Source organism: Columba livia, chromosome Z (genome assembly GCF_036013475.1).
Source record: "Columba livia isolate bColLiv1 breed racing homer chromosome Z, bColLiv1.pat.W.v2, whole genome shotgun sequence".
Taxonomy (NCBI): domain Eukaryota; kingdom Metazoa; phylum Chordata; class Aves; order Columbiformes; family Columbidae; genus Columba; species Columba livia.
In genome coordinates, this window is record NC_088642.1 from 10,242,992 (window position 1) to 10,268,965 (window position 25,974).

Sequence of the window (25,974 nt, forward strand, 5' to 3'; positions counted from 1 at the left end):
GCTGCAGCAGCACCGGTACCATTTATTACATGATTTAAATCCAAATACAAAATAAGGAACAAGGGAAGAAGGAGAGCGTCTGCCCAGGGAGGACGGCAGGCCGCAGGTGGGGATCCCTCCAGCCCCGCTAGCTGGAACTGGCCTGTTCTGCCCTGAGCACCTCCGCGGCGGGAGGCTGGGGGTCCGTGCGGGCTGGGGGCACCTCGTCCTCCTTCTTCACAGGTTGGGGCTTGGTCAGCGTGCTGTAGATGCCCAGGGCCTAGAGGGCACGAGAGAGCCATGAGGAAAGAGAGGAGAGGGCCAGGCCCCACCAGGCTGCCACCTTCACCTCCCCCAGCAAGAGACGGGATCCCTCCGACCACACCGACCTGTGCGACCATGTTGGTGACGTCACCGGTGTTGGCGGGCAGCAAGATGGTGTTGGAGTCTTTGGCAAGCTTGGAGAAGGCGCTCACGTACTGCTCTGCCACGGAGAGAGAGGCGGCGGCGCTGCCGTGCTGGGGAGAGGACGAGGCTCAGAAGTGAGACATGTGCCACCAAAAGCTCATCCCCGCCCCCTTCCCCAGCCCACCCTGGCTCTCAGCAGCTTCCATGAAGGCAAAACTCCCCACTCGCTGATGCTGAAGACGCCAAAGAGTGTCTGGGAGAAAGGCAGGTGCCGCCCCGGCTGTGGTTTCACCTCACCAAAGCTGTCTGCCCCAACGAACCACCACTCACCTGCTGTGCCAGAGCAGCTGCCAGGAGCTGAATAGCCTCCGCCTTGGCCTTGGCCTTGACCAGCACTGCATTGGCTTCTCCTGCAACAGACCACAGCAGAACATCCATCAGAACTGTGACAAAACACTTGTAAGGAGCGAATCAGGACAATGTCAAGGAGCAAATCAAGGCAGTTTCACACATGCAAAGCCTCCTCTTCCCCATCAGCAGGACGGTGACACTCCTGCCACACACCTCCTGTCACTGGAGCTCAGCCCAAGGCCCCAGTAGGGAAGGATCAGCGTGGCTGAGGAAGCCTGGCCCACAGTGACGTGGTCTCTCACCGGGAGCAGCACCCCACAGCACAGAGGGTGACAGATGCCCCAAGCCCCATGTGTTCTAGCCCAAGGCACTACCAGCAGCTTTGTTGATTTGTTCGGCCTTCTGAGCTTCTGATGCCAAGATCTGGGCCTGCTTCTGCCCCTCAGCCACGTTGATCGCCGATTCCCGTGTCCCCTCCGACTCCAGCACCATCGCGCGCTTCCGTCGCTCTGCCTCCACCTGCAAACACAGGTCAGACACCAGCCTGACACGGCTGCGCTGAGGAAATCCCATCCATGGGGTGAGCACAGCAACGGCACACTTCTAAGTCCCGCCTGGGCAAACGTGGCTTAGCAAAGGATGAGCACACAAGTATGAAACACCAAGCGATCCTTGGTGGGGGCTGGTTCTGCTCCTCAGGCTGCAAAGCCCCCCACAGCCTCATTCACACGTAACCAGGCAGGCGCATCCCCCTCCCACCCTACCAGCCCAGCGGAGGTTCAGCGCCCGGCTTTTCTCAAAGGGAGACCTTCAGCCGTAGGATTTGCTTCCTACAGAACCCAGCAGGGATTTGAGAGGGAGCTGGCAGGTCTTGCCTGTACCAGGCAGGAGCCACCACCACCACTGAAATAAGGAGGGGAATTATTGATTCAATAGCTGTATGTTTGCAGCCAAAGTACCAAAGGGCATCCCTCGCTGCAAGAAGGACCAGTGCTGCCAGTTCTGGACAGGTAACAAGGAACAGCGCAGAAAGGGAAACTCCTCTCTTGTTCCAGACTGCCCTGCCAAAGAACCAAACCTGCATCTGCATGGATTCCTTCACGCGCGGGGGCACGTGGATGTCCTTGATCTCGTAGCGCAGGCATCGGATGCCCCAGCAGTCTGAAGCCTGGTTAATTGCATCCACAATGTTGGCGTTGAGGGACTCCCGCTCCTAGGAGGCACAAAACAAATGGCAGAGAGAAAAAAGGAGAGGAGGGTCAGGAGGTGAACAAACATCCCGCTCTCCCACAGGCCAAGGTCAGCCAGAAAAACCTATCTCCACAGGCACAAGGCAGGGTCAAGGGCTCCCCACATCTCGCAACAGGGTCACTGTCTCCTAGGGAAGGCAGTGCCTCAAACTCAAATTGCTGGGATACAAACATCTGGCATACATCTGGATACTAACATCATCCAGGAATGCCAACAGCTCCTGTTTCTGCCCAGCAAATGCTGCACAATGGTTACAGCACACCCCCTTGCCCCCCCATCAAACCGGGTCAGACAGTACATTCATCGTTGGGCCTGAGTAAAGAGTAACAGACTCAAGAAAAGCAGCTGAACCCTTTCCAACTAACCCAGGGCAGGCTAAAAAATCACTCCTGTTAAAGACAACTGAAACCAGACCCGTCTCCAAGAATTCACTAATCACAGAATGGTTGGACTTGGAATGAACCTCAGGAGATCATCCAGTCCAACCCACCTGCTAAAGCAGGTTCACCAGAGCAGATCACACAGGAAGGTGTCCAGGTGGGTTTGAATGTCTCCAGAGAAGGAGACTCCACAGCCTCTCTGGGCAGCCTGTTCCAGGGCTCTGGCACCCCCAGAGTAAAAAGTTTCTCCTCAATAACAGTTCAGCTGAAACAGAAGCCCTCTAAGGAAAAGGGCATTCTGCTGTTAAGCCTATCAGCCTGGCGGCACAGACTGCCCTAGGGTTTCCAGAAATGCTGGCAGCTCCAAGATCCACCTCCCAAGCTCACCCGGAAGACTCTGTCAAGGGAAAGTTTGCCAAGTTCAGATCTCATGGTGGTCTGGGCCAGCTGGGTCACTGCATACTCAGGATCTTCCACCCCATAGCTGGCCTGGAGAGCAGAAGCAAAAAACAATGTCAATGGCAGTGCCGAGAGGGACCCTGAACGAGGCAGGGTGGGCAAACACAGCACTAAGACAAAAAACGTGCCACAGACACCTCTGACAAAGAAGAGCCCAGAGGCTCAGGACAGATCAGGGTGCTCAGCCCACCCACCCCACAAGATGCAGAGGCCGGGCAGAGGCTGAAGCACACATCCTGGGGAGCAGGGAGCCGGCAGAGGCCGGCCAGCGGTAACCAAGGGTCTGCCAAGGCAGTACACGCTGCCCGGGCTGGGCGCAGCCACAGAGGCTGAAAGTTTGAGTCCCACCAAGTGTCAGCGCAGCAGGGATGGTACCTTGTAGGGGTCCATAACCCGCAGGTAGAGCACGCCGTCAATCTGCAGGGTGACGTTATCTGTGGGAGAGAATACCACGTCCTGTTTATGAAGCAGCAAAGACAAAACAGAGCAATCCCCTCCTCTCGACAGAACTCGCAGAGCTGGGCAGGGTCATCCCTTTCCTTCCTGGTGTCAAAAGCACGGCACAGAAGAGGGATTAGCCGAAAGGGACCTCTGTTATCTAAAAGGCTTTGTAAAAATTACTTTGACGTTCCCCTGAAAACACTACATTTTGACATTTTAATACACAATAAGACTTAGGTCTCCAGACCAAAACATTTCATACCATAGTTATCTTCATAAAGATTTAAGGGGTAAAGAAGAACAAACAAAAATCTTAGTATTAATACTAGAATTGTGATTAGCTGTCCATTAACCTGATCTGAAACATTTTTTAATAGAACCACAGAGGAGATTTTCAAGGTTCAACATGGGAAAACATCTGCAAAATGGATCCCTGCCCAGGTGCACTCAACCCAGCAAGAAGGGGCAGCTGCAGCAGTGAGAGGGCAGACGGGACCTCCTGGGGTTCTCCTCCTCACAGAGCCAGGAGCATGGCCAAGCCAGGTCCCCAGGGACAGGGCTGAGCACAGGAGCCTGGGACATTTCTGCTCCTCCCCACACTGTCCCTTGCTCACCCTGGACGCAGGGGAAGGAAATGGACCGGACACAAAAGCTTTTCCATACCTAAGGTGACAGCCGACTGCTCTGGGACGTTAATGACGATTTCTTTGAGACTCTGCACATAACGAATCCTATCCAGCAGAGGGATGAGGAAGTTCAGACCCTGGGAAAAGAGTGGGATTAGATGGACGAGCCCTCTAATCCAGAGTTTTCCTCCCACAGACCTCAGCCAGAATAGAGGGAGCTGTGCAAACAAAGACCAAGCACAATGCCATACACTACGTGCTGCCGACGCTGCAGGTAGAGCAAACATGCAAACACAAGGGGGGAACTTAGGTTTCTTAGTGCTTTTAACACCCAAACAACGGAAAATTAGTGTACAAGCAATCAAAAGGATTGTGATCTTGAGGGATAAGCACATCACATGCCAAATCCACGTGCAAAGAACGCGCCTCACTACAGCTTTAGGAACCTGCTGAATCCAGAGGGGGAGAAAAGCGGCTCCTTACAGGCTCGAGGATTCGGTGGAACTTGCCCATCCTCTCTACCACCCAAGCCTCTTGCTGCGGCACAAAGAGCACCCCGATGTTCATGGGCAGGCCAGAGGTCCAGCGGTGCGGTGCTGGGGCGAGCCACGCTGAACGCTTCAACTGCTGGGAGTGCTGCAGAAAGGAAAAGGAAAGGGGTAGAGATGGGCTGCCAACACCTTCCAAGCGCAGCACTGTCCCTGCTCCCCCTTAATAAAGCTGGCAGAGGTGCTTGCCAAGACACTTTCCATCATTCATCAGCAATACGGCTAACCGGGGAGGTCCCAGTTGACTGCAGGTTGGGAAATGTGGTGCCCATCTACAAGAAGGGACAGAAGGAGAATCCAAGGAATTACAGGCCTGTCGGTCTGACCTGGGTGCCAGGGAAGGTCATGGAGCAGATCATCCTCAGTGACATCATGTGGCACATGGAAAACAACCAAGCGATCAGGCCCAGTCAACATGCATTTATGAAAGGCAGGTCCTGCTTGACCAACGTGACCTTCTACAACAGGGTGACCTGCTTAGTAGGTGAGGGAAAGGCTGTGGATGTTGTGTACTTAGACTTCAGCAAAGTCTTTGACACCGTATCCCACAGCATTCTCCTGGAGAAGCTGCAGCCCATGGCCTGGATGGGTGTTCTGCGATGGATAAAGAACTGGCTGGAGGGCCGGGACCAAAGAGTTGTGGTGAATGGAGTCAAATCCAGTTGGCTGCCAGTCATGAGTGGTGTTCCCCAGGGCCAGTATTGGGGCCAGTTCTGTTTAATCTCTTTGTCAGTGATCTGGATGAGGGGATCGAGTGCACTCTCAGTAAGTTTGCAGATGACACCAAACTGGGTGGGAGTGTTGCTGTGATGGACAGGAGGAAGGCCATACAGAGGCATCTGGACCAGCTGGATCATCGGGCTGAGGCCAATTGTATGAGGTTCAACAAGGGCAAGTGCCGGGTCCCGCACTTGGGTCACAACAACCCCAGGCAGCGCTGCAGGCTGGGGAAGAGTGGCTGGAAAGTGCCTGGGGAAAAAGGACCTGGGGGTGTTGGTGACAGCAGCTGAACACGAGCCAGCATGTGCCCAGGTGGCCAAGAAAGCCAACGACATTCTGGCTTGTGTCAGAAATATTGTGGCCAGCAGGACCAGGGCAGTAATTGTCCCCCTGTACTCAGCACTGGTGAGGCTGCATCACAAATCCTGTGTTCAGTTTTGGGCCCCTCACTACAGGAAAGACATTGAGGTGCTGGAGAGAGTTCAGAGAAGGGAATGGAGCTGGTGAGGGGTCTGGAGCACAAGTGTGATGAGGAGCAGCTGAGGAAACTGGGGCTGTTCATCCTGGAGAAAAGGAGGCTGAGGGGAGACCTTATCACTGTCTGCAACTACCTGAAAGGAGGTTGGGGTTGGTCTCTTCTCCAAAGTAGCAAGTAATAGAGCAAGAGGAAATGGTCTCAAGTTTTGCCAGGGAAGGCTCAGATTGGATATTAGGAAAAAATGAGGAAAATTAGAAAAAAATTCTTCATGGAAACGGTTGTCATACATTGGAACAGGGTGCCCAGGGAAGAGGTTGAGTCACCATCCCTGGAAGTGTTTAAAAGACACGTAGATTAAGTTCTTAGGGACATGGTTTAGAGGTGGTCTTGGTAGTGTTAGCTTAATGGTTGGACTTGATGATCTTCGAGGTCTTCTCTAACCAAAATGACGCTATCATTCTGCGATCTGGGATTGCTGCTTGTGGCCCTCACACACCAGGCAGGGCCATCACTGCCCCCCACATGCTGCGGGGACACGGGCTGTCCCCCGGGCCCAGGGTGCGTGTGAGCACCAGGGTGTCCGCGGTGACTCAGCCCCCTAGAGCGTCCTGCACGTCTCTGCACACGCTGCGGGGCCGGAGCAAAGCGCCCCGGGCACGGAGGGAAAGGGCGGCGTGTGGGGTTCCCTCCTGCCCCCTCAGCACCCGTAACCTGCCCCGGCCCCGGCCGCCTCCCGCCCCCAGGGCCCGTTCATCGGGCGCTCCCTCACCCCCGTCCCCGCAGCCCCTCGCCCCCAGCCCCGACACCCGGTTCTCCCGCACCCCTCTTCCCAGCTCCCCCCAGGCTCTCCCCCGGTCCAGCTCACCCCACCGCTGCCCACACCCTGTTTCCCCCGACACCCCCACACTGCCCCCCCGCCCCCTCACTCCCCAGGCCCATTAGCCCTGGGTCCCCCGGCCCCGGCCGCACCTGCAGCAGCCCCAGCCCGGCCCGGGCCCGCCGCCCCGCCAGCGCCAGCATCGCGCCGCCGCCGCCCCGGAAGGACTCGGGGGAGGCTCCGCCCGTTCCAGGCGCACGGCCCCGGGCGGCCCGTCCCGCCGCGCCGGCCGCGTCCCCCGGTTCCGCCCCGCAGCGCCGGCACCCAGCTGGAGCTCCGAACGGGAGTTTATTAAATTGGAAACAAACACGAAAAGTACCGGTACAGCCTCCCCGCCCCCGCCGGGACGCGGCTCGGGGGAGCCCCGGGACACGGCGCTGGACACGGGTGCCTGTGAGGGGAGCGGGACCCCGGTGTGGGTCTGAGCGGGTTCCCGCCCCACATCGCGGCGTACGGAGCCTCTGGGCCGCCCCCGCGCACGGGAGAGCGGGACCCCGCGCCCTCCCGCCCCGGTGCGGCGGGGCCGGCTCGGACAGCCGGGGATCCGGGACAGCGGCGCGAACGCGGGCTGCGTTCGGTTCAGGTGACGTCGAGCCCGGGAGCCCCGGGGCTGTGCCCGGCCCAGCCTGGTGTGTGATGGGCTGGGGACCTGTCCGCCTCTGTTCTCCCCATCGCAGGGAGGGGCCGGGGCTCCCGCAGCCCAAACCGGCACCAGGAGCCCGGCAGAGCCCTCGGGGCTGGGCTGATGCAGGCAGGGGACGTGCCAGCTCGTTTTTCCGTGCTCCTCTCACCCCTCCGACCCCCACGGGCTCGGCCCGCATCTCCCCGGGCTGCAACGCGGCGGGGCATTGCGCCCCACCACCCCCCAGCCCCAGCCCGAATGTCCAGCCCGACTCCCCTTTGGTGTCCTCTCCCGATTCCCCTCTTCCCAGGCAGGGCTCCTGCGCTTCCTCCGGCACCAGAGCACCTGCCCGAAGCTGCCTCGGCGGCGGGATTGAGCCCACACACACAGGCTGTGGAAGGCTCTGATTTTTAGGAATCGCCACTTTCTCTCAGATCCACAGCACATGTGGGGTCCGGGGGCTCCTGCTGAGAGCCCCAGGTCTCCACCCATGGGACAGCCACCTCTCTCAGCCCCAGGACCTGTGGCAATAGCCACTTTCCTGCCAGTCGCAGACTTCTTGGGGTCTGGCTTGCCCTCAGGGGGTGGGAGGGCAAGTCCAGGCCTCCTCAGGCTGCCTGAAGTGCAGCTGATCCACAGAGCTGGTGCCCAGGAAACCTCGGCCTCTCCCAGGGTTTTTATCAGGGCCCCAGCCCAGGAGCTGCACCCTGGATGAGGCAGGTCACCCTCTTTGGCGGCCTAAGGTGTCCCCATCCCCAGTCACCCTCGCGGTCCCCACAGCCCTGCCCCAACCCAAGCAGCCCCACGCTGCTGGGGGCTTCATCCAGCACCCACAGGGTTGGGGGAGAAGAACAGCACAGCATCTCCAATCCTCCACACAAGCCTCCTCTGCGCTCCCAGCAACAATAAATACTAATAAATACAAATTCTCCCCAACTTTCTGCTCCCAACCCCAGGGCAAGCATGGGTAGCATTACCCAGAGACCCTGGCCCAACTCTTCAATCCCCCCACCCAGGTCCAGCCAAGTCTCCAAGGTGGGAGCAGCATCAGTAGAAGGCTTGGGCATATCCCTGGAGCACCAGGGTTGATCCCCAGCCCCAGCCTCTCCTGGTGAAGCTCCCTCGGCGACCCCAGTCCTGCCGCAGCGCACGGGCATCCGTGCTGCTCAGGAATATGAGGGCACGTGGGGGGTGCAACGCTTCTGAGTGGTGTCTACTCGCTGGCACTTTGCTCATCTATCCCCAAAGCGCTGGGCTGGAGGCTCGCCGGGGGCCCTGTGGAATGGGGGTCAGGCCCAGGGTGAGTAGCAGGGGTTCCTCGGCATCTCCGTGAAGGATTTCAGTTCATAGGGGATCCCCGAGTCGACCTCGATCGACTTGCGGGAGAAAAGCAGCCGAATGTCGTCATGAAGGTAGATCTTCCCCGACTTAGAGCTGTGAAACCTGAGTGGAGATAAGAGCAGGGCAGAGGGACCTCAGGCTCCCAGGCAAGGGCAGGGCAACCTCAATGGCGGGGCACGACCCCTTTGCCTACTTTGGCCCCTGGTCAAGCCAGCCACGCTCCAGTTGCCTTCAGAGGGACAGAGATGGCTGCCCTTGGGCAGGCGACAGCTACAGCTTCCCCAAAGGAGCAGCTGGTCTCTGGTCCTCCCCAGGGTGAGTGGTCAGGCTGCCATCCCCCCAGTCTGGCCTGAAGGTTTTGGAAAGTCAGGGACACACAGGAGAGGAGCCCTGGGGTGACCCTGTGGCAGGCATCTGTCCCTCCTGGCATGCCCTACCTCAGGTGCATCAGGTAGCAGAGGACCCTGCGGGGTGGGCCCGTGCCCACTGGGTTGCTGGGCACCATGGTGGCCCCTTCCTCCTCCCCCACAGGCACCAGGAAGATGCGATGGCGTAGGAAGGTCATGTGGTTGGCTGGCATGTCCTGGAAGTCGTACGTCACCAAGAACATCTTCACCACAGTCTTGTTGGGGTTAAATAAGGTCTGGGGGCAGAGGAGTATAGGGATGAGACTGGGAAGGGCATGGGAATGGATCTATAGGGCAGGGCTGGGGCACCCAGAGGCAGCACCAGTGGGGCCAAGTGTCCAGAAAGCCCAACACCAGCCCCAGAGGGCCAAGTCTGAGGGCACAGGTCAGACCTTTTCACCCACCTACATTCCCACTGCATGTATGCTCTGTGCAAGTGAGACCCCCTCCCTCCCCACCAGCCTCCTCCTTGCCTGCATCTCCCATCAACTTGTCTCCCTGCCAGCACCCTGGGGACCCTGTGTTCCCCTCCGTGGTGCTGTCTTGGCAGCCACAAACCCCTCTGCACAGGCTTTATGGCTGCTGCCCTGACAAACAATGTAAGGGACCATATTCCACCCTGGGGGCAAACAGAGCCCTCCTCACGGCGTTACTGGAGATGAGGGAGCAACTCACCACTTGGATGGTTCCAGCTTTGGGCACACTGTAACCCTTCTTTCCCAAGGCCTCCAAGTCAATCACTCCCTGGGGCAAAACAAACAGCACATGTGAGAGGGAGAAAGCCCATGGAGAGCCCAGCTCAGACCCGGCACAGGAGCCAGAGCCCCTCCTGCCACAGATGCCTGGCACAAAGTGGCAAGAAGACATCCAGGGAATCACAGAATGTGCTGGGTTGGAAGCGACCCACAAGGATCACGAGTCCAACCCCACAGTTCACACCATGTGTGTGAGGGTGTTGTCCAGTCTCTTCTTGAACACTGTCAGGCTTGGGGCTGTGACACCTCCCTGGGGAGTCTGTTCCAGTGTCCAGCACCCTCTGGGTGAAGAACCTTTTCCTAATGTCCAACCTGAACCTCCCCTGTCACATCTTCCTGCTCTTCCCGTGGGTTCTGTGATAAGTCTCCAGAGAGAAGAGATCAGCACCTGCCCCTCCTCTTCCCTTTGTGAGTAAGCTGTGACTGCAGTGAGGTCTCCCCTCAGTCTCCTCCAGGCTGAACAAATCAAGTGACTTTAGCTGTTCCTCAGTGACTTTAGCCCAACTAATCTCTCTGCAGACCAGGGCACGAACAAGCAGCAACACAGAGGTGACAGCAAAGCACCAACCATAAGACAGCTTGGCAGCAGCCTGCAAGCATTTCTGCTTCTTTTCCTCTGTGCTTTTTGGGTTAAATACCACTCGTAGCACAGCCAGCAGTCCCCTCATGCAGGTAGTTGCTAGAGACACGATCTCTGGAGGGGGGCAGCCCCAAGGATGGGGTGTGCCTGGGTACAGCCCCCACTCACCTCCCCCGTGGTACCAGCTCTCCCTCACCCACGTACCAGGAAAGGAGAGGGTGCACTGTGTTCGGAGATGTCAAAGTAGGTGACGTCGACAGGCAGGGTGACATGCTGGGGGCAGTAGGAGCCACTGGCACCGATCTCTGCTGTGAACCCCTCGATCCTCCCCGACGGTGCGAAGCGCCCTTTCAGGATGGACTCCTGAAAGAGGTGGTAAGTATTAGGGACCTTAAAACACCAGTCCTGCCCCTCACCTCAAAGCTGAAGGTGAGATCATCCCCCATCTCTGCCACAACCATGTCTGCTTGTGCTCGTGTGTCTCCTGGCATTCCTGAGACCAACTGTGAGGGTCCCCGGCTGCTCGCTCTGAGACAGACCCATCGTGAATTGGTGGGCTAAAACCAACCATCTCACATGGAGAAGCAGCAAGAGCTCCTCAGCTTAGGCCCACCGCAGCAATGTCAGAAGAGTTTGGGTTGGAATGGACCTTCATAGGTCACCTAGTCCAAACCCCAGCAATGAGCAGTGACATCTGCAACCAGATCAGGTTGCTCAGAGCCCCATCCAGCCTGGCCTGAAATGTCTCCAGGGACAGGGCATTGACCATTTATCTGGGCAACCTGTGCCAGTGTGTCATCATCTTCACTGTAAAACATTTCTTCCTCATGTCTTGCCTGAATCTCCCCTCCTTTAGTTTAAAACCATCACCCCATGTCCTACTGCAACAGGCCCTGCTAAACAGTCTGTCTCCATCATTCTTGTAGGCCCCTTTCAAGTATTGAAAGCATCACCTGAGGATCTGCTGGCTGAGATATCCTGCTGGTGATACAGCCACTGCACACCAGGCCCTTGGGTACAATCAACCCAGCTCCACACTGGGGATTCTGTCAGGTTCAGCCTCTCATGTCCATCACCAGCCCGCCCTGGAGCCTCTGGGACCTACCTCCCTCCCTGACAGGTGGGTGCCGTTACCTCAAAGTTGCCCAGCAGAGCATGGCTGATGGTCGTGGTTGCCCAGGGCGCTGCAGAGGACCTGGTGCCCCTGCGGAGACTGCTCCGGAGATGTCGCCTTTGAGAGAGGAGAGAAGATTGGTGTCAGACTAGAGAGCACACAGCCCTGGGCTGCCCTCTCCAGACCCCCTGTCCCTTTCTTTGGTGGCGGTTGAACCCACTTTCCTACTCCCCACAGGCAGAAGAAACATGCTTCCACTGCACAGCATGGGGTCTTGTGGAGGGGAGACACTTGGGGCAGGGAAGGTACCCAACCTGACCCTCCCACACTCACGATTTGAGGCGCAGCCCACTCTTCAGCCTCCTCCCGACCGTGGTGCAATCTGCAGAGCTCTGCAGAGGACACAAAGCAGAGAACTGTGTTAGGGCAGTGACTGAAGACTGTATCCCCAGGATGTGCCATTGCTCCCTGGGACACACGAGTGTCCCAGCGGATCAGAGAGGCTCCCATCCATGGGCAGCCATCAGATGCCTTTGCAGGAGCAGTGCAAGGGCTGCAGTGTCTGGGGGAGATGTGGGGCTGCCCAAAACCAGAAGCGGCTCCGCTGGGGATGAGGATGCTGATACCCAATCCGAGCGTACAGCACATGGATCCCACCCTGCAAAGCAGGTCTCAGGACCAGCCTCAGTGACAAGACACCCAGAGACAGAGCCAGGCCCCAACACCCCCTCGCACCTCCCAGGGAGGGATAACACATACGATGAAGCTCCCTGACCAGCCTGGGAACAGTCCCATCCCCTGGTGATTCATGCAAAGTCCTCGGTAGCACCACCGGGCGAGGAACGTGCTGCCCACCCCTGCTCGCAGCCAGGCTCCCACAGCTGTGGGGTGGGGGTTACAGCCAGGGCCACACCGGAGCCTCCTTTTTAAAGATATCCCCTTTTCAGGGGTTTTCCCTTCTGGAAGCCACACAAAGGGCAGCACAACACAAAGGGATGATGGAGCTGGCTGGCATGACCAGGCGGGAAAACCCAGGGAAGCTGCTGGAGGGCTTCGCTTTGCAAGGGCAGTGCTAGGGGCAGCCAGGCTGGGGGACAGTCACCAAAAAGGGCAGGTGGGCAGGACTGAAGCTGTGCCCCATGTATGGTGTGTCCTGGCTCCAAGCAGCAAGAAGCCGGGGCAGCTCTGCCGTTGCTCCCTGCACCATGGGATGCCTGAGGGAAAGAGAAGAACGTGCCAGCTCTGGTGTGAGCCTGCTGCAGGCTTGGCTGGTGGGACATGTTGAAGGCAGGGAGCTGGTCAGGAGGGGCGGGTAGGGAGGGAGGAATTGCAGGCAGTTCCTGAGCTGACAGGATGGTTGCAAAACTCCAGAGTCTGCCCCATTTCTGAGAGCTTGTGGCAGCCTGGGGACATGAAATGGGCACCTCAGAACTGCCAAAAAGCCAGCGGCATCTGTGCACACAGCACTGGGGCTCCTGCTCCCTGGACAGAGCACGTCTAGTCCCACTCCCTGCCATCAAACCCTTGCCCTGATGGATATCATGGCCAAGGACCCAAGCCATCCCACACCTCTGCCTCCCTCCTCCTCAGGCAGAGGCCAGCCGCTCTTCCCAAGCCTGCTGGTAAGTCTGGCTTAATGAGAAGTTGTCAGACACCAAGCGAGGCCCCACGCCATGTGTTCAGCTTTCACTATCAAGCAGAGGTTGTGTCCTGTCTGGGCAAGGCTCTCCAGGCTAAAGAGCTGGTTGCAAGCAGAGGATCCAGTGACCAAAAGGTGTCAAGAGCTGGTGACAACCCACAGACTGTGTGTCCCAGAGCTGGCTGTCAGCTGCTGCTCTGCTCACAGCAGTGCTGTGGCACTGGGACAGGGCACTGTGCCACAATGGACCACATTGCCCACGAGGGTGGCTTGGAGCTCTGGGTGTCCCCAGAGCATGCCCTGTCTCCCCCCACAACCGATGCTCACCTTGGCCGTGGGAAGCAGGTGATTCCAGAACGGGGCCCCCTTGGCATCAGTGCTGCGGCAGGCTGTGGGCACTGGATGGCATGGCAAGGCCCTCTTCTTCCTTGCTGGAGGGGACAGGCCCTCATCCTCAGAGCAGGAGTCGGCCACAGCCTCGCCAGCGGGCAGCAGCTTCCTTTTGGCCGGACAGCTGCTGCTGCCGAGCTGGCTGCTCCCACAGGGCGTCTTCTCCAGGGAGCTCAGGTTGCTGGGCTCAGGGCTGAGTGCTGTCTGCAGAGCCGGGGGCTCCTTACAGCCATTGGCCACTGCTGGCCATTCTTCTTCTCCACTAGCCCTACTGCTGTGAGGTGGGCTGCTCCCTGGCTTCTCTCCCTTCCCACCAGAGTCCAGCTGAGCTGTTTGTGCAATATTGTGCAAATCAAGGTGAAGTGAGTTGTCGTCATGTGCCTGCTCCCCATTCTTCCCACAGTCTGTGGGCTGATCCCCTGGTGAGACAGAGCAACCGTCTCTCGTGTGCAAAGTACAGCAAGCAATGTGCTGGGGCCAGGAGGAGGAGGCGGAGGAGGACACATCCTGCAACTTCTCTCTGCTGACCTTGGGGCTGTGGCTAGGGCTGCCCTCACACCGGTGCTCCACCACCCGCAGCCCGCTGTGGGAGAAGTGCTGGGCAGAGCCACACAGGGATAGCTCCTCCACCAGCAGACCATCCTCGAAAGTATCATCGTCATCCAGGGGAGCCTGCCCAGGGCCCCCGTCGCGCTTGCCATCCACCCCCCCGCCACCCCAGTGAGTTCGTTTGGGATCTCGCCCCGCCTCTGGAGTTCGCGGCTCGGGGTAACCCCTCTTCACAGCCAGCCGGCTGCCTGCCCGCTGCTCCGTGCTCTCGGAGGAGCTGGAGAGGTGGGAGAAGATGGACACCTGGTAAACCTTCTGGCGCTTGATCTCTGTCTCGTTGTAGCCCATGAGGATGTTGCGGTGGCTGCAGTGCTGCGAGGAAGGCTCCAAGGGTGCCTCTCCGCTGGGCTGGGACAGGCTGGGGTCCGTGCCGCGCTCTGGGGGCAGGGACGTCTCCGCGTGGATGTGCCGCATGGAGCCTTACTCGCCTGGACTCCGAGTGCAGCCGGAGTCAGAACAGCCCATGCAGCAGCAGGAGGGGAACTGTAAAGTGCCACAGGTCAGCGCGAGAGGGCAGGACCCCACCTCACTCAGGACGTCCGGGTGAGCTCTCCACTACAGGGTGGACTGCAGTGCATCGTCTGGAAAGAGAGAGCAGGAGGCCAGAGATCAGCCCGCGATCAACGTCCTTGTCTGGGCTTTTGGCCACAAGTGACCTGTGGAACACAGGCAGCTCCCCGTACAGCCCCACTCAGACCTCTCTCTGGGGCTGGGAAGCAGGCTGGTGTGGCTCTCCAGGGAACCCTGTGGTGTCACTGACCTGCAGGATCAGACCCTCCTTCCCAGTCTGGGCATGGAGAGGAGTCTCCAGCTGGGCTGGAGGCTACTGGGGACAAGTCTGGACAAGCAGAGAAAAGGGGGCCTGCCCTCTGCCAGGGACTCAATGTGCTTGCGCTGCTCTGGAGCGCAGGAGTCAGGCAGGTTAGACCAGTCCCAGGGGCTCATGCCTGTCATCACCCTTTTGGGCAACAGCAACAAGATCTCCCAGCACTCGTCAGGACGACCAGCCCCGGCCACATGTGCTGCCAGCCCCACAAACTAGCCTGGAGAAACCAGACCTAACACCACAGTTGTCTCTGCCAGCTTGGACCAGAGACCTCCACCAACTCCATGAGCACTGGGTGGTACCAGGAGCTGCAAAGCCCACCATGGGCTCCTCCACCATCCACCCAATCCTTCCTGCCCAAAGGGCTTGAACCCCTCTGTGCTGCACAGCACTTCACTTTCTATTTTCAGCCCTGTTTCACAGCTGTGAGAATCCTGGACATGAGTTTTTTCTGGCATGACAAATACTGAAATGGCTGAAAAAGCTGAGGAGGTGCAGGAAAACTCACCGGCAGGCTGACGAACTGCCTGTGCCTGGCGGCTCTGCCCTTTGCCTGTCCCCACAGCTCTGCCTGTTCCTGCGGAGCAAAGGCTGAGGGGCAGGTGAGCAACTGGAGAATTGTTTCTTGTCTGTCTGGAGAGTGAGACTGCACGTGGTATTTTAACCCCCACCATGACGGGGATGGGAAAGTGGCAGGCTAGGGTGGCTGAGCCCAGGGATTTTGTTTAAAAGGAGTGATGAAAGGTATAAGCATGCACCAACAGATGCTGGGGGCTGACGAGCTGGAAAGCAGCTTTGCAGAAAAAGCAGTGGGGTCCTGGTGGACGCCCAAGTTGAACATGAGTCAGCAACATGCCCTTTTCACAAAGGACAATAGTGTTGTGGGCTGCATTAGGCACAGTTTGCCAGCAGGTGGAGGGAGGTGATCCTGCCCCTCCGCTCCGCACTGGTGAGGCCGCACCTGAGACATGCAGCAAAGGGTCACTAAGACAATTAAGGGACTGGAGAATCTCTCCTGTGAGGAAAGGCTGGGAGAGCTGGGACTGTTCAGCCTGGAGAAGAGAACACTCAGGAGGGACCTTATCATCGATATAAGTACCTGAAGAAAGGGTGCAAAGAAGATGGAGCCAGGCTCTTTTCAGAGGTGTCCAGTGACAAGACCAGAGGCAATGGGCACAAACTGAAATAAAGCGGGTTCCGTCTGAACATCAGGAAACACTTCTGTACTGTAAGGGTGACCGAGCACTAGGATATGTTACCTAGAGAGGTTGTGGAGTCTCTATCCTTGGAGATACTCAAAAACGACCTGGAAACGGTCCTGAGCAACGGCTTTAGGTGGCCCTGCTTGGGCAGAGGGTTGAACCAGATGACCTCCAGAGGTCCCGGCCCACCTCAACCCCCCTGTGTTATCCACCACGCTGCAGCCTGTTCTGGCTGCCCCCCACACTCACCCCTCTGCAGCAGAACCCTGCTTTGCTCCGGATCAGTTTCCCTGTCCCACAGCGGGCGGTCGTTGGCACAACTAGCTGAAGACACCTGCCAGTCAGGCACCCCCCAGAAGCGGCGTGGCTGCCGTGGAATGGCTCCCACCATCACGGTGTGCCTCCAAACCTCTGCACCGTCCTCGCCAGCTCTTCAGTCTGCACAGCGGCTCTGAGGGGAAGGAAAGGGGGAGATGCGGGGCTGCAGTGATTCAGGTGCTTTCTGGGAGACGCACAGGAGGATTCTGCCTGTGGGGCCACGGGGGCAGAGAAGGTAGCACTTAGGCTCAGCCTCTCCCAGCCTCCCAAATGCAAAGGACACATACATGTGGGCTACCTCAGGTGGCACTGTCACCTTGATTTCTATTTAAACTGCAAATACTTTAAGCTACGCTGTGAACTCGCACACCTGGCTCGTATTTTACATCCCTTTTGCATGCCTTCCCATATGAAACCCTGTGCATATCAACAGATCCCTGTTTCTGGTGACCATTTCATGCCTTGCTTTCCAAGACACTGCAGATCACCAGATAGCCTCTGGTCTCACATCCACCTCCTGCCCCTTTCACCCGAAGCACAGGACACTTTCTGGCCCTACAGACATGGAGAAGAGCTTGCAATTGTTTTCTTCTGATAAGAGATGCCTGGCAGGGAAGGCAGAAACCATGAGCGTGACAGCCCTGAGCCACGATGGCCCCCCACCAGCTTCCCCCATGCAAAGACAGCAGTCCTTTCATGTGCACAGCGCTCACCTGCTCAGATGTGCCCTTGATGTATGATGGAGATTTGCAGATGCAACACAGCTCCCCTGCAGTCATAATCCACCGGCACTGCAGCTTTGATGCCTGGAAGAAGGCAAGGAGGAGAGTGAGCTCGAGCAGCAGCTCGTGGTGCAACACCTGCAGAGCGGGCAGGAGCTCGTGGGCAGCTCCAGCCTCAGCCCCTCTGTGGCAAGGACAGCCTGCAAACTTTGCTGGCCCAGGAACCTCTGGGTGAAGGAGGAAATGTTGCCCATGCATGGGGACCATGCCCTCCACATGCTCACCACAGCGGACATCTGGACGGAAGCTGCCTTCTGTCCCACCAAGCATCCCAACCCAGCAGTGAGCACCACACTGAAGGCTGCAAACAGCAGCATCAGGCAGAAAGATGAATAAAATCCCTGAAGGGATGCTCAGAGGCACTCAACACCCAAGTGCACTCCCTTTCTGGCACTCTGGTCCAGCAAGTTCTCCACCCCATTGTGTTTCAGGTGGGAAGCCACCTTCAGCAGGTCACTCACTGTGCTCACTGCCTGACCTCACATGCCCCAGGAAACCGGCTCTTCTTTCATTCCACTACCATGAGATCTGTGACTAACAGACACTTGTGGCCAGTCCCCAAGAGCCAGCCAGCCTAAAAGCCACTGCCAGTGACCAGCCAGAACAGAGACACACACACCAGCTCACAAGGAGCACTCACAGAAGGGCAAATCAACCCCACAGCATGACAAACCTCTGGTCCAAAACCTCAACAAAAGCTCATTTTAAAGATCAGCTCCTCCCGGGACCCCACATGTGGCCTTCACCAAGGAAGGTAGAAGAGCAGGGTATAGCCACAGCTGTGGGTGGACTCTGAGGTGGTAACACACTGTGCTTTCCCTGCTTGGAAGGTGGAGAGCTCTTCCACCAGAATCATAGAATAGTTTGGGTTGGAAGGGACCTTCAAAAGTTGTGTAGTCCACCCCCCCTGTAATGAGCAGGGACATCTTCAAATAGATCAGGTTGTTCAGAGCCCCTTCCAGCCTGGCTTTGGATGTCTCCAGGGATGGAGCATTGATCATTTACCTGTGCCACCACCCTCACTGTAATATATTTCTTCCCCATGTCTAACCTGAATCTCACTTCTTTTACTTTAAAACCATTACCGCTCGTACTAACACAACAGGCCCTGCCAAAAAGTCTGCCGTTTCCCTCCTCCATCCCTAGGTGAGATTTGTACCATGACTCGTGTGGCACAGTCAGCCCCTGGGAAACAAAATCAGCAACTGGTGGCAAGAGTCAGCATGGTGAGACAGGAGAAAGCCACATCCTTCCTGCACGTGTCCATGCTGGGACAAACAGGCAGTTTCAACTGTATCCTTTCTCCTTCCCACATCCCTCTGCAGTCAGAGCACTTTGCTCCCCAGCGCCAGCTGTCTTTTGGGGCAATGTGTCCATCAGGAAAGGCTGACACATTGACACCACAAATATACCCTAGCCGAGACCTTGATGCCAGTCACCAGGTGACACCAGCACCAGTCAGCAGTGCACACACCTCGCACAAGGGGTTGCATCAGGTTTTGTCAGCCCAGATACTGTTTCCTAAAGCATCATGGTGGGAAATGCCAGGATTCCCCAGCCCACCTCTGAAGTGTCTCCAAGTATACCTTGGGACCTCCTGCTACATCCCCTGGAGATCTACCCATTAGCCTGCGATGAGGAGCAGCTGGAGCACAGCACTGCTCCTCACCCTCCTGCAAGGCCAAGAGAGGTCCCCATCCCGTTTCCTTTCCCCTGGCCTCAGGGTTTCCCTTGGCTGTGCTTAGCTCTGCCTCCCAGGGCAGCTCCTTCCCACAAGCGCCCAGCCAGCTCACAGCAGGGCTCAGCAGCCAGCGGCAGCCGCCACCTCGACAGAGGCAGAGAGCAACATGGGGGACTCGTGCATCCTCAGCAATGACAGGAGACAGCACCTGGTCACCTCTCCCTTCTCCTCTCCTTGAGCCAGGCATCTCCAGAGCCTCACTTCTGGTCACCCAGATGGGACAAGTCCAGGTCCTCACCAGCTCAGCTGAGCAGCACAGGTACCATCTCCAGGATGCAGTATGCGGGGCTCCATGTGCCCTAGTCAAGAGTGTGGCTCCACCTAAGCCCAAGTGATGGTGATTTTGCTGGTGCTTCTGCCTGTGCTGATGCTCTGACCCTAAGACAGGACTTAAAGGGCTTTTCCTGTTGGGGGAAGCCCAGTTGGAACTCCTCCTGCTCTATGCCCTGCTCCTGCCAAGCTTCCAGAGCCCCTTGATACTCAGGAGACAGGAGGGGGCCTGTACTTTTGCCTGAGTCTCCCAGCACTTGAGTACAGGTGCTCTTGTCCTCCAGCCTGGTGAGGCATGGGGAGGAGCACCATGCTTCAATGGCCATGAAGCTGGTGAAGGGTTTGGAGAGGAAGCCATATGAGGAGCAGCTAAAGTCACTTGGTTTGTTCAGCCTGGAGGAGACTGAGAGGGGACCTCACCATGGCTACATCTTCCTCACAAGGAGAGGAGGAAGGTCAGGGGCTATTCTCTTCTTTTTGGTGACCAATGACAGAACCCAAGGGAATGGCAGGAAGATGTGCCAGGGGAGGTTCAGGTTGGACATTCGGGAAGGGTTCTTTACCCAGAGGGTGCTGGAGCACTGGAACAGGCTCCCCAGGGAGGTGTCACGGCCCCAAGCCTGACAGTGTTCAAGAAGAGACTGGACAACACTCTCAGACACATGGTGTGAACTGTGGGGTTGTCCTGTGAAGGGACAGGAGTTGGACTCGATGATCCTTGTGGGTCCCTTCCAGCTCAGGACATTCTGTGATTCTATGAAATGCTCAGTGCCAAAGGACCTGCAGGGGGGAGCGCCTCTCAGGCTCTGGGGCAGGGACCTTGAGTTCACTGGGGACACCGAGCCAGCACACCCTGATGACACAGCCAGGCCTGGGGAGGGTCAGGGACTCAGCTTACCTGCAGGTTTCATTCCTATCAGCACATCCAGGGGGAACCGAGGATTAACAGAACATGGTCTCAGTCTGGCAGTAACAGAGCAGGACGGTGGGTGAGGAAGGGTCCCTGACTGGGCGGTGCAGCTGTGGTACCACATGCTGGGCTGCAGCCTGAAAAATGATCTGTTGCTGTTTTACCTGTACTGTACCAGGCAGAAAGATGCGGGAGGGGTTTGGGGGCAGTTCTGCCAGGTGGGGGTCATCTGTGGTGGGGCAGGGGCAGCAGAACCCTCAAGATGGGGAGCCCCTGTGGCAGGGCTGGCAGCGGGGCAGTGGTGCAAGGAGAGCAAGAGCTGTGCCCAAAGAGGATACGCGCACCCAGCAGGACCCATGCGGCTTCCCAGAGCAGCACGGCCAGCGAGGCAAGGGGACACACGGACCGTGGACAAGAGGCTTTGGTTCGGGCATGGCTGCCTGGAGCACAGTGCCGTGCCCTGGGGCTGCCAGGGCTGAGAGTGGTCCTTGCAACATTTAGACCACAAAAGCAACCCCAAACTGGCTTTTGTTGCCTTTCTCCCTCCTGCTTCCCATCCTGTGAAGTGCTAAGGGGACATTTGCAGCCTGGCTGTGGATGAAGCAGAACCACACAGCCAGGAAAGAGATGGGTTGTGATTACAAGAGGGCAAATAATTATCCTCATACAAGCAGAGCACAAGGCAAGAGAAGAGGCAATGGAAACTGTGGGAAATAGACTGCCTACCGGATAAGTTGTAGCTCCATCAGTCCTGTCTGAAGCCAGAGAGAAGGAAGGAAATCTAACCAGTGAAGTGCAAACCCAGAAGATCCCTGGCTAAGAGGCACAGGCTAAGAGCAGAGCTTGAGAAGCGCCAGCGGGCAGAAAGTTTCCATCAGTACCCTGAAGGATGGCAGCACCAGCAGCAGCGCTGCCACCACAGGAGGGTTTCTCCATATCCTGACAGATCAGGCGTATCGCCATGAGGAGACAGACAGACGCGTGAGGCTGGGGACCACCTCCAGCACCATCCTGCAGAGAAGCTGGTTAGAGATGTTAGAGGAGCAAACCATGCCTGAAGGGAAAAACAACCACCATGGACGTGGCTCTGGCAGTCCCTGGGATTCAGGTTGTGGAGGAAGGAACTCGCACTTGGTGGAAACAAGGGAGAGGGAAGGAGGGAGGAAGCAGAGGGAGGGAGCATTCCTGCCCCTCTGCAGGAGCAAGTGCTGCTCTCAGGGGTCCTCAGGAGACCTCCTGCCATGCCAAATTTACGCAGCTGCAGAGCCTAGCTCAGTGCTGGCCCCACTGCAGATAACGGGGAGGAAGCCCGAGCCCAGAGAGGGAGGATGGGGCCAGAGTCAGTGTCCACGTCAGGAGTTGGAGCTCCTAGAAACCACCGGAGACAGCTTCTCCAGAGACAGACCCGACAGCTCCCTCTGCCCCGCAGCACCCGTGTCCACCGGGTGCTGCTGCTGCCCTCCCTCCTGTCCCACAGGAGTGGACACTGACGGGATGCAGAAGCCCCTGGGAACAGAGCAGCCCTCCCACAGGACACTTGCTGGGGCTCCTGAGGGGCCGAGGTCTGTCCAGTGACGTGCGGTGCCTCCCCAGCCCCATGCACAGGTGCCGCAGGGACAGAGCCCTTCTGCTCGGCCAACCTGTGGTGACACAATGAAACCTCTCTGGGGAGCCTGGGGAGCTGGAGAAGAGCTCCCAGCCCCAGGGACTTACCCCTGCTCCCACTGATGCCCCACGTCTCGGCATGGACCACCTCCACACACCTTGCCCGGGTGCCTGGCATGCAGGCAGCGATGCTGACAATAGCCTGCAGCTGAGAAGGGGGGTGGCAGGGGCTGCAGGCAGATCCCACTATGCATTGGCCACCTGTGTACGGCTTTCCTCCACATCGAACCCCCCCTGCCAGCCTCCCCTCCATGCACGGCTGCCCCCTTCCCCAGGAGAGCGCAGTCAAAGAATGAAAAGCAGCTTAAAATCCAGCAGGACAATCGGGCAGCTCTCCAAAGCCGGCAGTACCCCCTGCCCACCCAGCACCAAAGGCTCAAACCTCAGCGACACAGCCCACGGCCGCCCAGCTCCAGCGTTGGACCGGGAGCCCAGGAACCCTGCGGCAGGCAGGGCAGGGAGATCCCATGCAGCAGCGGCTGACGGGGAGGACAGCCCAGGTTGAGGACAGACCTTTGTCTCTGCCTGCCTGTCTCGCTCGCTGCCGGAGGAGGAAGAGGGGGGCGGTGGGGGACAGCAAGCAAAGATAACACCCCTAGGAGGGATGTCACAGCCACGTTAATCACTTGGAATTCCAGCCAGCGCAGACCCAGGCGCTGCAAATATGGGCAGCAAATGGAGATGCTCAAAGCTCTGAAATAATTGGATCCTTTCACAAGAGCTGAGCCCAGAATCCAGCACAGGAATTCAGTCCCCGCTGGAAGTCAAGAGATCAAATACACGGAGAGGCAGGCGCAGCACAAGCAATCCTCAGCCACCGCCGTACCCGGCTCTGCAGCCCCTGGAGCTGCTCAAATCTCAGGTGCCTTCCCCACAGGAGCAAGGGTGAGGAAGGACCACAGCCGAGAGCCCGAGCCCCCAGTGCAGCCCAGCCAAGGACCGGCCCCTTCCCATCCAACTTACTCCACTTGTGGCAAGGTGCAGAAACGCTGCCAATGCAAAAGAGGGTTTTGTGTAGGAAACCAGCGGCCTCGAAGCCTTGCTCGACCGGAGGAACAGCCCATGGAAAGGAGACCCCTGAAGCTGCCAGCTGGCCTCTGCAGCCCTGCGAGGGAGATGCCCAGCGGGCTTGCCAGCCCGCATCACGTTCCCGGCGAGACGCGCACACGGCACATGTAGGCTCCTGCTCGGCGCCTCAACGGCAATGAAAAGGCACAGAGGCTTCTGCCAGAAAACAAAGAGGCAGCGGCAGAGCTGGGGGTGGGGAAAACTCTCCGCTGCCCAAGAGGATCCCTGCAGAGGCAGCAGGATGCTGCTGGGCTCCACCACGGATACTCACCCCCACCAGCTCAAGGTGGCACCCCCTAGCCCGGCGCAGACGGTCTGAAGGGTGGGCCAGTCCCTGCTCCCCTCCTCGAGGCAGCGCCGGGTGGGAAGTGCTGGAGGACACAAGCCAGGCCCAGGACAACAGCTGGCCACACGGGGAAAATTCCTCCAGGCTGGCTCTGCTTCCTAAAAAGCTGTGTCTTTTCACCTCAGGGTAGCTGCCACATGCCACCGCTCCCGGGGGAAGGCGCAGCCAGCACTGCGCCTGCCAGCTTTGCCACCAGGCACATCTGCGGAGCCCGATGGCATTGACCTTGCAGGGCATGGCGGACTCAGCAGTCACCCAGGAGCAACAAAGAAAGTGCCCACAGTGAAAACAAGCCCCTGGTCACCCAGGCATGGGCACGCATTGGGCAGGTCCCTTCCATTCTTCTTGTCCCTCTCTGGAAGCAGTGGCCCAAGGGACAGGGAGCTCGGCCATCAGCTGACCACACAGACCTGCTCCACTCCAGACCTCAGTGGCAACTGCAACCGATGGAAAACTTTCCCCCACTGGTGATTAGAAAGCCCTGTGCCTGTGCAGCCAGTCACAGGATGGCCGTGAGAAGCCAAGTGGGTCCTGGCAGAGGGGCAGGGACCACTCCTGCTCTGCACTTGGACAACACCAGGGGTCTCCAGCCATGACCGGGGCGTCGACGTGCTGCCATGTTTCAAGTTGAATAAGGACATTTGTCCAAGGGAGGCTTGACCCAGGTCCAGACAGGACTAGACCCTCACCATACTAAGTGGTGCACAAATGTTAGAACTAACAGCCCTCTTCACCCGCTGTCCCAAGCGGAGGAATGATGAAATGATGCCCTGTGGTCAGTGCGTGCCTCAGAAGCCCTGAGAACCCTTTCACGACCTGTTTAACTCAACCCCAGTGGAAAGGCAATCACTTACTCATGACTACCACCCTGTCAGCTCCCTGTTCCAGGCCATGCCATGGGAACTGTGATCTACCCATGCAGTGTGAACAGGCCAGCCTGCTCTCCATCACTACAAACAGGGTACAAAACCAAAAACCCTTGACAAGGAGCCCCAGGGAGTGGCTGATGCTTTGTGAGCTGTGAGAAGACGGCAAGGACTCCTTTTGCTCCCACATTCGCTGCCTCCTCTCTTGTCCTCCTGGCCAACCCCACATACAGCCACAGCATCCACAGCCCCATCTGCCCTCCTTACCAAGCCAGCTCCTTCTGCACCCCGATGCCCTGTCACCATCCATATTGCCTGATCCTAGATCTGTGATCCTTCACCTTCCTCTGTCCTTCACATGGCAGCTGGGCTCTGAATCCCCTGAGGATGTTCTTCTTTGCTCTTACCTCAACCTCATCTTCCAGCAGAAACTGCCCTGTTGACACACACCTCTGAGCAGGTCCCCAGTGTCCCCAGCTCTTTACCTGTGCTCTGTTGCCTCCTGACTGCTGCAGCTCACACCGTAACTTACCCTGGTCACCCCCCAACCCCAGCTGCCACCCACCTACAGCTCTGCCAACCTGAGCTGCTTCGCACACACCACAATGATGGGTTCCCGACACCGATCTGAGACAGCCGCAGCAATGTTATCCTTCCCTACCTCCCCAAATGGTCACCAGGGCACCACAGAGCAGCCGAGATGCTCCTGGGGACACTGCATTACCTGAGCAACTCCGGACAGAGGCAAAGCTATGCGTGGGAAGAGGGAGCGGGCAAAGCGCCTGCAGCAAGGAGGGCAGCAAGGATTGTGCAGGCAGCATTTACCCCGTGGGAACTGCCCGTCCCCACCGCAACCCCTCTTGCGATACACTTCCTTTTACTGTAAGAGCACTCCAAGGGAGGTGCTTGGGCACAGGCACTCGGGCCTCCGGCTTGGGGCTACCAAGCTGCAGCCTGCAGATAAGGCTGTAGCAGATGTTGGGACATTCAGCATCTTTTCCACTCCCCGTGCTACACATCTACGTGGCACAGAGGGAGGAGATACCAAGCAAACACACACACGGCCATGCACACCCACCCAACTCACCCCTTTCCAGCTGCGATTTAGAAAGTTTCACGTCCTGCACAGGCCGGAGGGATCTGGGTCATAAAGGTGGGGCTTTGTCCATCCTTGATTGTAAAGAGCTGGACCTAGCCAAGGCAGGGAAGGAGAATTTCCACCATGAATTCAGTGTCCTGTGCCTTCTCAGGCAAAAGGGAAGTCTCTCCTTCCCATGGGACTGAAGGTGAGAGAAAAACACCCTGTGGCATTAGGAAAAGGGTATCACAGCTGTCACCTAAACACTAACACTGTTGCCTGCAATGGAGGCAAACATACGAGTGCACAAGCCCCTTTGAAAGGAAACGAGGGGGTAGAATGGACTGGTGCGTCTGTCTGCAGGCTTAGCCATATGCAGGGCAGTGGCTGACACATTCTAGCTCCTGTTTCACAGAATGGCTGGGGTTGGAAGGGACCTCTGGAGATCATCTAGTCCAACCCACCTGCTAAAGCAGGTTCACCAGAGCAGATCACACAGGAAGGTGTCCAGGTGGGTTTGAATGTCTCCAGAGAAGGAGACTCCACAGCCTCTCTGGGCAGCCTGTTCCAGGGCTCTGGCATCCTCCAAGTAAGGAAGTTTCTCCTTATATTCAAATGGAACCTCCTATGTTTCAGTCGTCCCATTAAATCAGCAACCCTCCCTGTCCACACACGCCAAACCACCCACTGAGTGGTACTGAGGTCCTACTGACAGCAGAGCCCTCTGTCCAGTGCATCCACCATCCCCCCCGTGGGAGCGGGGCTCCTGCAGGGCTGCCAGGGCTCTCAGCAACGCACATGGCCAGGGATGCCCTTGGGATGGACGGGAGAACCCATCTGGCACCTGGGTGACCCATGGAGATGGAGGAAGCTGAGGCCTCACTGGTGCTTCACATCAGGCGGAGGCTGGAGAGGACCTGCCCGCAG

General features: G+C 57.9%; 2 protein-coding genes across 9 annotated transcripts in view; both read right to left on the reverse strand.

Annotated features, from left to right (window-relative positions):
* Nucleotides 1-2: 2 nt before the first annotated feature.
* On the reverse strand, nucleotides 3-6,764 carry STOML2 (stomatin like 2). Its single transcript, XM_065047119.1, has 10 exons — nucleotides 6,611-6,764; nucleotides 4,379-4,531; nucleotides 3,933-4,032; nucleotides 3,204-3,262; nucleotides 2,757-2,858; nucleotides 1,817-1,951; nucleotides 1,113-1,257; nucleotides 718-797; nucleotides 369-497; nucleotides 3-259 (listed from the first exon to the last, which is right to left on the reverse strand). The coding sequence occupies exons 1-10, from the start codon at nucleotides 6,659-6,661 to the stop codon at nucleotides 128-130; spliced, it is 1,086 nt and encodes a 361-aa protein (XP_064903191.1). The 5' UTR covers nucleotides 6,662-6,764; the 3' UTR covers nucleotides 3-127.
* Nucleotides 6,765-6,787: 23 nt separating this feature from the next.
* The window catches only part of ATOSB (atos homolog B), a 47,881-nt gene continuing 28,694 nt past the window's right edge, over nucleotides 6,788-25,974 (reverse strand). For 3 of the 8 annotated variants that reach the window (XM_065047112.1, XM_065047113.1, XM_021294990.2), the window contains 9 exons: nucleotides 17,035-17,127; nucleotides 16,253-16,454; nucleotides 13,304-14,556; nucleotides 11,671-11,729; nucleotides 11,358-11,454; nucleotides 10,428-10,586; nucleotides 9,564-9,632; nucleotides 8,919-9,124; nucleotides 6,788-8,583 (listed from right to left, as the gene is read on the reverse strand). In XM_065047112.1, coding sequence (XP_064903184.1) covers nucleotides 8,430-8,583; nucleotides 8,919-9,124; nucleotides 9,564-9,632; nucleotides 10,428-10,586; nucleotides 11,358-11,454; nucleotides 11,671-11,729; nucleotides 13,304-14,389 — 1,830 coding nt within the window. In that variant the 5' untranslated portion in view covers nucleotides 14,390-14,556; nucleotides 16,253-16,454; nucleotides 17,035-17,127 and the 3' untranslated portion in view covers nucleotides 6,788-8,429. Of the gene's footprint in view, nucleotides 8,584-8,918; nucleotides 9,125-9,563; nucleotides 9,633-10,427; nucleotides 10,587-11,357; nucleotides 11,455-11,670; nucleotides 11,730-13,303; nucleotides 14,557-15,900; nucleotides 15,923-16,252; nucleotides 16,455-17,034; nucleotides 17,128-20,012; nucleotides 20,169-22,652; nucleotides 23,093-25,056; nucleotides 25,161-25,974 lie in introns of those variants that run through there. The other 5 variants (XM_065047115.1, XM_021294989.2, XM_065047116.1 and 2 more) reach the window with 5 other exon arrangements.

Coding starts and splice junctions, on each gene's coding strand:
- STOML2 (XM_065047119.1), bottom strand. CDS start 6,661: ATGCTGGCGCTGGCGGGGCGGCGGGCCCGGGCCGGGCTGGGGCTGCTG. Junction 4,033..4,378: donor TCCACCGAATCCTCGAGCCT/GTAAGGAGCCGC, acceptor CTCTTTTCCCAG/GGTCTGAACTTCCTCATCCC. Junction 2,859..3,203: donor GGGTTATGGACCCCTACAAG/GTACCATCCCTG, acceptor TCTGCTCTCCAG/GCCAGCTATGGGGTGGAAGA.